This window comes from Gymnogyps californianus, chromosome 8, assembly GCF_018139145.2.
Source record: "Gymnogyps californianus isolate 813 chromosome 8, ASM1813914v2, whole genome shotgun sequence".
Classification (NCBI taxonomy): Eukaryota; Metazoa; Chordata; class Aves; order Accipitriformes; family Cathartidae; genus Gymnogyps; species Gymnogyps californianus.
In genome coordinates this window covers 3,841,375-3,854,469 of record NC_059478.1, presented here as the reverse complement: position 1 = coordinate 3,854,469, position 13,095 = coordinate 3,841,375, and the positions used below count along the sequence as shown (strand labels likewise).

The following is a 13,095-nucleotide window of genomic DNA, read 5'->3' as shown; positions in this document are numbered from 1 at the left end:
GAATTTCTGAGTATTTTGAAATATATCCCACAATAAAGGGGGATGTAGTTTTTAAGTTTAATGTGGGTCATTTAGAGTAAAAAAGCAACTAAGATCAACTATGATGGTAATACAAGGATTTAGGATTAATTTATCCCTGTTATTTTAATGACCTCTTAGAGGTTAAGAGTGTTGTGTTTGTGCACAATATTCAGAAATGCCAAACTTTGTTTTGGGGTTCACAATTCACAACATTGCTTTATGCAGATTTTCCTCATGTTTTAAGTCTAAGCTATGGAGTTACTTTTGGACATTTTAATTGTGATCTCTAACATATATAATGCTGTTGAAAACGTGTGATTACCAGGACCTGTTGTAGGAACAGCATTTAAATTGAAACTCTTCATTTACTCTTTCTGGAAACTATGTATGCATGAAGTGAATGAGTCAAACTTAAGACGTGCCATCTGATTATAACTCAATGGGTGGGAGGGACAAAGTCCTTGGGCTTTGAACTAGTTAGATATAAATACAGAGCTAGCTGGCAAAGGTCTGTTCAGAGGAACGGGAGGCCCCAGATAGAGTGGGAAGTACTCCCAGTATCCTAAATAATAGACACTCCAATATAATTATTAAGCCCAGAGTCCTCTGGGGAGTGCTTGGATTAAAGGATGCCAGAGTGATACAGACTTCTAGGGGAGGAAATACTTCTTTTTTAAGAGGAAAAATGAAAAAGGCTCTCGAGTGAAAATTAAGGAGATGAAAATCCTCATAGTCAACAGAGATTTGTACTGTTTAAGCATACTGTAACAGGGCCTTAAAAGGCATATGTGCAGTATATCTGTAACCAAAGCAAAACGAAACAGAGCAGAAGGGAAGAAGAAAGTTATGTTTGTAAATGGGAAGTTTTGAGAGCTCATTTAATCAAATAGTTAAATTTCTTGTTCTGGAAACTGAAGCTTGCTAGAAAAGAACATGAAATATGGTAAGTAATTTGGGAATGAGGGCAAGGATTGAGTACCAACTAGCCAATAATATAAATAACAAATTTGTAAATGTATTAAAAGTAAGAAGCTCTTTATGGAGAATCAGCCTGTTTATGGAGATGAGAGCGCAATTAAAGAAAATTAGAATTTTGCTGAATCAACCCAATATGTGTTTGTGCCATGACCAATTTAATTATTAAACCTTACTCAGGTGCAAAAAAAGATCTGAAACACAGAGAAGGCAATCTTTTGAGTGACACTTGTATATGAGAGCCATTTGATTCACAAATCAGGAGAGGGGTTTTCTTTTCCTTAATTCAGCTGATGGAAACAAAATGACCCAGTTATATCACAATGTCCGTAAGATTTTTTTCTCATGTTTGTTGGACTTATTTTATGATGCTGTCTAAGAGCTGTGGCAGAAAACTCGGTGGTTACAGTACTGATGATACTAAATGGAAGTGTGTGTGTATGTGTGTGTAAAAGATGGGAAAGCCAGTCCTTTCCTTGAAAAAGGAAGAAAGCGATGAGCTCCATCTCCCTGTCTTCTCCCTTATATGCACACTTGCCTATTCCTCGATGAAGCAATAATAAGATAAAGGAACATGGTCCCATTGTATTTACCTTTTTGGGGGGGGGGATATGATTGCGTTATCATGAAATGGCAGTAAACTCATGCAACTCATAGGCAGTTCAGGTATAACTCCATGCCTAAACTATCAGCTGAGCAAGACGTGGGCTGTGCTGGTGCAGGGTCTGCCGCAGGATCCAAATCTCCATCTGGCTGAAGTCACCAGGTTGTCCTGGAGCTCTGCTGTATGCCAAGGCCAGCTCCGTGAGACTGTGGCCAGGGAGGACTGATGGGGAGCCATTGTCCTCTTCAACCTCAAATGCTTCCGGAGCTCTCCCTTTCTGCCGTTTTTCATGCAACTTGTGACATGAAGATTTTGGTATGAAGCTTAAAGGTTTAGGCATTTTGGTCTGCTCTTTTATGGCGCTGTTATTTTTGTGCTGTTCTTACAGGTATATAACACTTGCTAGATATATTAGCCTTCTCTTTTCAGTCTTCCATAACTTTTTGTTGGAGAAGGGAGTAATAATTTTTATTAGTTCTGCGTAGGCACTGGGGTTGATTCTGGTCTCATGACAATGTAAATTGGGAGAAATGGAATTGACGTCAGGAGAATTACCCACAGTCAAATTTGTAATTGAGCAATGCCTTTTTATACGATTAAAGTATTTATTCTTTGCAGAAAGTTTTAAAATTGTTCAAATGAGGCCCTTGGACTCTGCTCAAAGGTGAATTTTTTGGAAAGTTTGAGCGAAAACATTTCATCCATGTGTGAGCATGAGGAGAGTGGAAAACTATTTTTCCCCTCCATAAAGACTTTTTGCTGCCTTCTTTTGAACAGCTCTGCAGTTTGAGTGGCTGAGGCCTGTGTGCTAAAATTTGGCATTGAAATAGCCATAACTATGAAGTGTCTTAGTTTTGGCTTTGATTTGACTGAGTTACGAGCCTTAGAAAACCATGTACTCAGCGTGCACTTCAGGGTTTTGTTTCTTTCTTCAAAGCTGGTGAAGGGTGCAGTCGAGAGGATTTGCTGTGAACACCTGAGTAGCTATACAGCACAAAACTAGAGAAAGATATTGCTTTGAAGCAGCGGGGACACATGGGGCTGGAAAAGGAACAGAAGACCTCGTAAAGCGCTTATGGCCTAAAGTTTCTGGATGTTTTGCAATATATGCAACCGAGAGTCAAGTTCCTAGGACCTGCTGTCTCTGCTCCTACAGATTGTTTCCAAAGAACCAAGAGAGGTTTCTGCAGACTGAGTAGGAGGCAGGTATAAGAGCAGACTCTGAGGTACACTGGCACTACTTTACACTCCTCTGGAGTCAAAAGGCTCTGGGGACAGGGAGTAAAATACACCGTTGTTTCTCCATATGATGTTGTAGGTGGTGCAGTTTACCGGTGCTGTGACCGTGGTTTTGCAAGCAGCATTGCTTTGAAGTCTTAACAAATGGAAGTCTAAGGACTTGCTGTTCCTGAAGGAGATATGCCACCTAGATTATACAAAAGCGTGCCATATCCTATTGGACAGCATAGTTTGTGAAACAGTGCATGCCTATCTAATTGCAATCACATGTGAAATGAGAGGTCAAGGGAAGGCTGGATGTGCTTCCTTAACGACATAATTTTTTGACTTAGCATTGTTAATTACGCAGCCTTATGAATCATTAATTTAGTTTTATGTACGGGAGCTCTGCTGTATTTCCTCTGGCATTTTACAATGAAGCTGGTTAATATTTCCAATTACTTGAAGGCCTCTATTTAGTTCTAGTGTCAGCAACGACAGGTTGTGATGAACTTGTGTATCTGGTTCTTTACTGAGCTGCTACTGCATTGTCACTTACATCTTTCAACGCTGTTCAGAGTGAGTGGGGAACACAGTCTTTCCCTTTTTGCACAGGAGTAGGGATTGCAAAGGTTGCAGACAGTGGAAGATCAGACATACAGTGTGTAACGTCACGTTGCTTTTGCTTTGATTAGTTAGTGGTTTGAAATTCAAATTTAATTTTTGATCCCAACCATTTTTCTTACTGGCTGACATGTAGTGACAGTGCATCTCATTCATTTAAAGAATATAAATAGCCAAGTTAATTCATTTCCAAACGAGGAAGATGGAGGACCACGCGCACCTCTGTTACCCTCTACATCAGTACGCAGCGTGTGCGGAGTATTGCCCCTGTACTGATGGAAATGACTGCATGAGGTGTGTGCCTGTGAGGCGCGTTGTGCTGTAAAGGACCTTCAGTGTAGGTGAGATTGTAGCGCACTGAATGTTAACCAGATCTAAAGCACTCCCTGACAAACTGTCTAATTGAGTGGAAAGCAGGAACTGAGGTGTGCACCGTGTAAAGGAATACTACCAGGTGATTTTCATATGGTAACTGTGGTAAAGACCTCTCTGCAGCCAAACTACAGGTCAGAGTCCATAGTCATTAAAACACAATACGAAACTGATTTGTGTTTGCATTTCTATAGTCTCTGCATTCTGTAGCTTTTGTGGCTCATCTGCTTGTGATATATTTTTTTTTTTTAAATAGTTTCAATCTCAAGAACTGTAGTCTGCAGCACCTGTTAGTTATCAAATTGAGGGCATGTGCCATAAACGGAAAGCAAGAACTAAATGTGGTTATAAAGAAGCCAGACGAATAATAATTAATGAGATAGATAGTCCTAATAGAAACAGTATTTCTTTCCTTTTGTAGGCATGCGCTTTAATGCATCATCCATTGCAGGGGTGTCTCTTTGGACAGGCTTTATTCTGTATGATAGATTCTCGTGTTTGCTACAGGATGAACAGGCAGACTGTCTTGTGGAATCCTCTCTTCCAATTAACAGTTGCACATGTATAGGTAGTGCCCTTGAGGTGGTAGCCATTGCTTCTTAAAAAAAAAAAAGGGAAAAAAAAAAGGTAATATTGTAAAAACATTTAATGCAAAAACATGGTTACTAGGAAATGTCTAGCATATCCAACATGCAAACAGTTCTAGCCTCTGGCACAATCAAGGATCAGGGAGTGGAAACTGCTTGAGCTGGCACTGCCATTGAAAGGAACATCTTGAAACCATGGCCTCACTTACGGTTTTTGTAATGCAAGGAGTGTTTTCCCTTTTTTGGAAAAAGAATAAGGAGACAGTTGTGTGTTTTTCTTTCCCATCTCCCACTGAGCATCCTTTCCCAGTGAAGCCAATTTGCATGCAGCTCTCTGGTACCTGGCTTGTTTCCTTTTAGGCTGCGTGATGCCTTTCTCTTATGGAGAAGCTGTCTGGGACGATTCTTACATCACCTGGTTACTTTGTCCTTTTCCTTTGCTCTCCCGAATATTTTCCTTATTTGGGTATCTCTGACTTCTGTTTCCTCTTCTCCTTCTGTTAGGCCCCTAGCAGAGGCAGTAAGACTAGCTGTTCTTTATTTCCAGCTGGTTTATAGGTCTTTTGCTTTGTCTTCTCATGAAAGCGTCTGCATGCCAGCTGTAGCAACAGCTGAAAACAAGGAAAAATCATCACTCTGTGACTAACTTATTTCTCTGTGGACAGTCGGCAAGTTCTTGTTGGGCTGTAAGTGGTCAATGATCTGCAGTTTGAGAACTTTCCAGACCTCAAAGTATTTTCTTATATAACATTTCACTGTGAGAAGTGTAAGGTTGCATTCACAAGTGGATTTGTATTTCTTTCTTGTTGCGAGGGGGAGGGAATACATGCTCAGATGTATTAGAGGAACAATTCTGATTCAGTAGAAAGGGCAGGCGCAGAGCTTGGTTATGGCAGCAATGTAGTTATTGCATGTGAACATGATTTGGAAAGAACCAAATATTTAACACGACGTTGACCATGAGTGTGGTTCATTGGTATAGATCGGTTTAGTGATTAAAGTCTGTTAAAAGAGCAAAACAGCAGTTCTACTAAACCGAGTTGCAGACTGTTCTTATTCTTTTTCATGCTTCCTTCGGTCCTTGAAAGCTTTACAGAACATCTTTTAGATTAATCAGAGCCTGCTTTGTCTTCATGTTTTCCTGTGCATTCTGATCCTGTCTCTTGGTCTCAAATAAGTGGTTGAACACTACATAATGGTCTTAGAATGCAACTAAATGTAAGTTAAATGTTACATATGCTTTTCCTCCTTTCCAGTATTAAATAATCAGTGTTTGGATATAAGGCAGATTTTTAGGAGCCTAGACTGAGCATAATCCTTTCTCTCTAAAAGACCAAATAAATACATAGATGTTATGTATACAGACACAGACACAGACATGCATGTTTTGGTAAAAGTTAATGACAGGACTTGGACTTTAAAATGGGTCCTTCTGTTAAATTTGTAGCCAGTACAGTATGTTTCCTTCACTTCGAAAGATTCTACCAGTCCGAGAGAAATTTCTTGTATTCCATGTAACAAAGTTGTTGTAGCTATGAGATCTGATGATATAAATACGGACAAGGTCTGTCAAAAGAAGTAATATATTTAAACTGACCTCTTTGTTTTGCTGCAAAGAAGCAAATACTGTGGCTTAAGAAAGGCACACTATGTTGGAAAACACTATCCCATCCCGTCAGCTGCTTTAATGAAGATACCACCCTAACCTACAAATATCCTTTTCCCAAGCGAGACGGTTATCGATAGAATCCAGACTTCCAAGGAACTAGAAAACTGCAAATATTCAGTTTTTCACTGAAAATCTGTTGAAAATGTGATTGCTGGGCTTTTTGCAATGCAATGTTTGATGTAATTCTTGTGGGGAGAAGACTCAGTCCCATGGAGGTTTGAATGTGCAATTCACTTTCATTTCAGGGTCTAGGCTCCAGTTCATCAAAGAATCTTAAGAATTTAGTTCCTTTGATGTGAATGTTTTAAGCTCATGCTAAAGGAAAGCTACTGCTTACGTGCTTTTCTGAACTAGCATACTAGGTAGGGGCTAAAGAAAGATTAAATTAATTTGTCGGACTAAGTTGCACTGTGTGTTGTCCTGGCCATCTTGCAGTTTTCCCCTTGCAGCTAAACTAGTTAATGGAAACAGTTTCTAGAAGCTTAATCATGTAAACTAATTTAAGGGATAAGTAAACAAAATAACTAGATTAAGATTTCAATCAAGTAAATACTGAAGGTTTCTACAAAAGACAGACTATTTTAATATTGGGTTGGGGGTTTTTTTGCCTCATCCTTAAAGAGCAATAACTCTTAGCATAGACAATGAATTTTTCCTTCAGGCTAATTCTGATACTTCCCTCCTGGATCAGCTGACTGAGGACACTACAGAACCAAACATCCCATTGTAAACGTATCGTCTTCAAGGCTCACTCAGAAATCTGTTGAGCTGGAAAATAGCTGCCTCTTAAGTATATATACCTTCACAAGTGCGTTTAGCACCCATGACAGCAGAGGGTGGATGATGCTGGAAAAACCCAGATAACAACAAGTTGCCATCTCAGGTGCATGTTGGCAGAGCTGAGATCTAGGGGTAAAGATTAGCATTTGTGTGTGATTTAGACTGTATGAAACTTCAACTTCAAATCTGGAAGAGCGTAGGTAGCTCTTTGTTCTTGTCAAATACATGTACCTGTTGCCATATAGAGCTCATCACCTTGGCTACAATTTCTGTCTTTCCTTATTGCCCTGCATGCCATTGTGCGTGTTGCAGGTTCTTGTTCAGCAGCCCAGGTGTGACCATGCGCTGGTGGTGCAGTTTATGCACTATCTTGTTTGTGCAGTCCTTGCAGTCTGTTAGGATAAAAGACAACGTGTAAATTCAAAATACTGTTACAAAAGTAGGATGCAGTTTGATACGCTACAGAATTATATGCCTGATTACTGTCCCTCCTGTAACCTTTCACTGTGATTTCGATTTGGTGGGTTTTTATCTGTGTTTAATGTTACAAAATCCGGGCACCATGTCTCACTAAAAATAATCAGGAAAATAGTCTAACTCTACGCAGGACTAGAGCAATTAGCAAATCTAATTAATAAGAAGGGTAGCTTTTTGCTGCTTGCTAAACTGGATGAGTTCATCTGGCACTCCTTCCTGGTGGAGCTTCTTTCTGTCACTTGTCAGTGACCAAGAGCATTCAGAAACATCATCCATGAGAGGGCTTGTGCTCTACCTTGAATGAAAAGTTCTGAGCTTCTCTCTCCTTAAGAAGGTGTTCCCCAAGGATCCAGTCTGAAATGCGTGATTCAACAGAACCTAAATTGAGTCAAATATGTGTGCTCCTTCCCACTGTATTTACTCACTGCCATTTTCTTCTTATTAAAGAAATAGTTAGAAATAACTGCCATTTTTTGGTGACTGCCATCCACAGTAATGGTAGTGGCACTAGTGCACTTACTGTGGCACCAGAACATCATACCACGATAAAGCTTTTATTTCAATACAGAATAATTATTTGGCTTTGGTGTTATATTCCTTGTAGCTGGATATCCATTTTCATATGCTAACATATGTTTGTCCTGTTCAATAGCAATTTGTTCTGAAACTGCTTGCACGCCTGCTGGGCTAGCTACATGAATTCAACGCAGACTCTGTTTTTTGCACCTAAAAATTATGATGTGGAAAACCGATTTGCAAAATCTACAGCATTCAAAATGCTCTGCGCAGTTTTACAGGAGAAGCCAAGGGACTTTGGAAAATCTAGACATTGATTTGTATGCTACAATACATTTTAGTCAGATTATTAAAGTCTGTATCTGCCTCAGCATATTCTGGATCACTTCAGTATTACACAAATAAACTAAATGCACAGCCTGGCAAACAATCAGATCAGGTCACCCGTGACAACACAGCTCAATCTTGGTTTCATAGCTTAAAATAATGTTCCTTGCTTTCATATGCTTCCTCATGTTAACAGCTGCAAGTGATAATAGTCTCTCTGAACCAGCACTGCTCCTGAGATAATTGGTAGTAACACTTGTGTATAAATATGTTAATATACTGGCTGTTAGCACTGAGGTTCAGGAGATCTGAACTCTCTGGTTCAATTCTTACTGCTTTTGTTGCCTTGTACAGTAATTTGTGCACTCAACTCCTCTCTGCTTTCATTTATAAGTAAAAAAAACAGGTAACTAAAGACAGCTCAATAGGCAACTTAAGTTAGTGTTTTTAAGGTGATTTGAGAGCCTCTTGTTAGCATGCTGATGTCTGCAGCTAGTGCTTGTGCAGAGTAGGTGGTCACGGTTCATACAGGCTGGTCTGTGAGCAAGGGACTCCCACAGAAGAAAAATAAAGATATTGTGGTTTTAGTCTATGTAAAGAGGTAGGTGGGAAATATGGTAGACTATAATCTATTGATTACAGAATCAGTATGAGAAACTTTTCTTCTTGAATAGGAAGAGTCATTCTCTTGAGGTGAGACAGGTGAAAATCGTCAGGATTTGTTTCCTAATGCCAGTTGTACAGGTCAAATGGGTAGGAATGCTTTCCCTATGCCTCCAGTTTCCCATCACCCTAAACCTTATCTCCCCAAACCAGCAACTCAGCCCTGTTCCCCTCCACATCTCTGACTGCCCAGCCCACGTCTCTGCTCCTTGCTCCTCATGGCTCCACTGTTTATCACCGGTTTCTTATCTGCTGCTGCACATCTGCACATCCCCTGTCCCCAATCTTTGCATCTCCCTGTCAGGGGGAGGTTTTCTGCTGAAGGTCACAGGATGGGGTTGCAGAGGCTGCTCCCCAGCCAGCGTGGTGAGGGCTGCCCGCCCTGGCACAGCCTGGCTGGTGTGGGCAGGAGGAGGAGGAGGAGGAGGAAGGCCCTCCTCTGCTCCTGCGTGAGCCACCTGAATTGCCCGGTGGGTGAGTGCTGGGCAGGCTCCTCACGCCTCGGCAGAGCAGGACTAGGACAACGTAGAGTACGGCCGCTAGCAGCCGTGTTGGGGTTTACTATAACGTCTGATTTCCTTACTTTCAAACTTGTAGAAACAAGTTTTTAAAATTAAGCTTGGCTTAAAATTCCTGCCAATTGGGTTTTTTTTATGCTAGAACAGTTCAAAACCCGTCAGCAGCGGGCAGGGAGCCCCAAAGGCGGCCCTCTGCTCTCCGCACCTGCCCCGCGGCTGCCCGCCGGCACCGGGCGCCGCCGCTCCCCTCCGCCGTGCCGGGCCGCCGGTGTGCGCGGCTACACCCGGGCGACGGCTGGCGGAGCCTGGCAGGAGGCGTTTCCTCCGTGCCCCGTCCCGGCTGGAAGCCGAGCAGGACGCGCCGCACCTTGTCCCCCTCACAGGGACACCGGGGCGGGTGAACGCCCCGCTTCGGGCGGCCTCCCCCGGGGAGGCGGGGGTGGGGGGGGTGCTGCAGCCCCGCCGCCGGTCCCGGCGCGGCTGCGGGCAGGGACGACTGAATCAGCCGTGACTTTTCGGCCGGGGCTGCCCGCGATAAACAGGAAGCCCCTCGACCGGGGCCGGGCTGAGGCGGGGCCTGGCGCGCCCGCCCGCCCTCCCGCCTCCCGCGCCGCGGAGCCGAGGGGCCGCACGGCTTGGCCCGGCCCGGCCCGCGGCGGCGGCGGCGGCGGCCGCTGACAGGGCGGAGCGGCGGCGGACAGCGGCGGCGTGCCCCGTCGAGGCGCCCGGGAAGGCATCGAGAATGAAATTGCTGTGGAAAGCTAAAATGGTAACCGGGTGTCCCGTCTCCCCCCCTTGCCCTACTCGCGGGGTGCCGGTGCCGGCGGGGTGGCCGGGCGCGCCGCCCGCTGCTTTCCCGGAGCCTCGCTGGAAACGCTGTGCGTTGTCGCCTCTCTGCTCTTCCTCGCTTCCGAGTGATGCTTATCTTCACGAGTAACTGCGTGTGTGTGCCTGACACAGAGAGGATGAAGGGAGTGCTCCAGAGCGGGAAGTTAGTTACCCTTTGGAGAAATTCAGATGCATGTTTTCTGTCCGCGTTGCAGCGGCTTGCGCTCTTTTGTACGGTTAATAATCTAGGAAATGAGGAGTCATTGCAGCACATGTTCAGTTAAAGTTTGGAAGACGTTGCACTTTTTTTTTTTTTCATCCCCTTTCTATTATTTGTGAGTTTTAAAGCCTCAACTCTGTAAAGTTTTTTGTAGCTTGAAATAATAGGTTTTGGAAAAGCAAACCACAAGCGCCTTAGATCCCTCCTGTCAAAAGAAATAAAGGGTTGCTGTATTTTAAATGCTTGTTAGCTTCAAAGTTTAAAGGCTGTCTGCCTAAGTAATTCAACAGTTTTAAAAAGTGCAATTCCTTCCATAAATGAAAGGCCAAAGAGATTAATTGCTTTAGAAAAGGGGGGAGGGGGAGGGAGAGGGAAGAGAAGACTGCTAATCAAAACCAAACTATTTCCTTAGAAAAGACTTTATACAACTATTTAAAATATGTGCTAGTCTAGGAAAAATAGTTAAATGGAAAGTCAGGGTATCTTGATACCACAGGAAAGGACAGCTTGCCAAGAATATCTCCAGTGTTCCCTCAATCTAAAAGTATCCTGTATTGCTTTGATTGTTGTATTTACTTTGTGCAGCCCATCTTCTGCCCTCAGCTCTGCATGAAGCAGTAGAGCACCTGGTATAGATTGTGGTTAGCAGAAGAGGGAAAATGTTCCTTTCTCTCACTTTTTTTTTTCTTTCCCCTTCTCCTGGCAGAGCACAATTCAGGACTGGGGTGAAGAGGTAGAAGAGGGAGCTGTTTACAACGTCACCCTGAAAAGAGTGCAGATTCAGCAGGCTGCCAACAAAGGAGCGAGATGGCTAGGGGTAAGTAAAGCTGGCACGGTGGCATTTTGGAAGGCTGCTCGTGGACTTTGAAGCCTGCTCCAGGGAGCTGAATTCCACACGAATCGTTACAATATTAACTTTTAGCACTGACTGCTCCCACTATTTAAAAAAACCAAAACACTGAAGTTGTCTGCCTGGGTCATCTGTCTGAAATAACTCTCTCCTTGTGTTGACTCTTCCTCTTTTCTTGACATGTAAAAAAGGTTTGACCAGTTGTGGCCACAGGTCAGATGATACTTAGTGCAGAAATAAGGATCTTAGCTTATGGCCTGAGAAGTTGAACATTTAACAGTTATTTCAGACTGGGCTATGGCTCATTTCTGCTGTTAGGAACCTATCTCAGGTCTCCCAAACAAATAGTCATGGTATTTTGACTAATGAAGGTCTCTGAAAAGTTAGCAGAAACTCCCTCAAAACTTAAGTGAATATAGGTTTGGGTCTTATTTTCATATTGCGTTCTCAGCCAGATGAGAAATTAATTGTCTGCGTTTCTGCAAGAATTACAGCTCTGTACTGTTTTTCAAAGGTGTATTTCAAAGCATGAAGGCTTTAGTGGTAAGTAAAATGAGCTTAAATGTACACGCATTCAGTTTGGCATGCTGCTGAGTGCCTTCACCTTTGTCAGGCCAAGTCCCCAGCTGATATAAAATGTCCTCACTTCATTGGAATTAGTGCAGCTGTGGCAGTTTGAGCCAGATCTTCAGGAGGTGGCTGTAGCTTTCATACTATTTTGTTATGTTTATATATTTTCTTCGGGATCAAAGGCAATAATATAAGAACTTGGTTTGATGTAGTACCCGGGTTGGTATTTTAAAGACTTTTAAAACTGCCCTGAGTTTTCTATCAAATCATTTTCTTGTGAAGTTCCATGACATAAAGCAATACAGCAGTGCTGAAACCACAGTCAAGAAAAATAAGCAAATTCTGTCTGCATACAGATAGTGCTTAGAATCTCCCCTTCCCATGTTTCCAAGAAGTACATAGAGTTCTAATCAGAACAGATAATTTCAAATCTGCTTCCTTTAAGTGGCAGATTTCCCATCTCTGCCTCTTGTTTTTACCAGGAAAAATATTAGAAAGTATTTTAGAGCTCCTGTAAATTTCCCAGCTGGTGGTTTTGTGTGAGAGGTGGAGATCATTTTGAACCTCTCTGTGTCCCATAAACATACTTTAGAAAAGTAGATTTTTTTTCCCGTTTCAGCTATGTTGTTCCTCGTATGTAGAAAGAGTTTGCCAGGTCTTCATCATATTCTCAAAGGAAGAGTGCATATGTGTTCCTGAGATCATCAGTGCACCTGATGGTGCTGATCTGAATAGGAGGACAAGGGACTGCATGGTCAAGGAGGCGACCTTTAGCTTTCTGTGGCCAGTGTTAGTTTTTTCAGGTCAGACTCAAGGCCTGTTTGTGGGGAAGGAGGCAGTGTGTCAGAAGTCCGCACCTGTTCCCAGCATAAATTGGTGACTTCAGCTTCCAGGCTGGCATCTTTCATGAGCAAAAAAAATCTCATGCATATTATTGAAAAAATATTTTTAAACATATGGGCCGTTTGTTTCCCTTAAGCTCTTCAGAACATGGCATATTTTAAGCTCTTTTTGTGATCTTGTTTTATTAATGGCTTTACTGTGGTCCTAAAGTCAATAAATAGCCTCTAACCCAGAACATTATTTATGAATAGTCATCCCCGCCCCCAGCAGTTTTGCCTTGAAATCATAATTGTCTCTTTTATAATTGTCATCAGGTGGCTTTTTTTTTTAATCTAGAGCTTATGGGGTTTTATGATGTTAATTTTTTTTCTATGCTTTGAAATTCATAGCACTAAATTAATAAGCTGTTGGATTTATCAATGTTGGTCTTAAT

At 42.5% G+C, this 13,095-nt stretch overlaps 1 protein-coding gene across 2 annotated transcripts in view; it reads left to right on the top strand.

Moving 5' to 3' along the window:
- The first annotated feature begins 10,052 nt into the window (after positions 1–10,052).
- Positions 10,053–13,095, top strand: part of RGL1 (ral guanine nucleotide dissociation stimulator like 1) — an 82,420-nt gene continuing 79,377 nt past the window's right edge. For both annotated transcript variants that reach the window (XM_050900766.1, XM_050900765.1), the window contains exons 1-2: positions 10,053–10,120; positions 11,106–11,216. In XM_050900766.1, the coding sequence (XP_050756723.1) occupies positions 10,094–10,120; positions 11,106–11,216 (138 nt within the window). In that variant the 5' untranslated portion in view covers positions 10,053–10,093. The remainder of the gene's footprint in view (positions 10,121–11,105; positions 11,217–13,095) is intronic.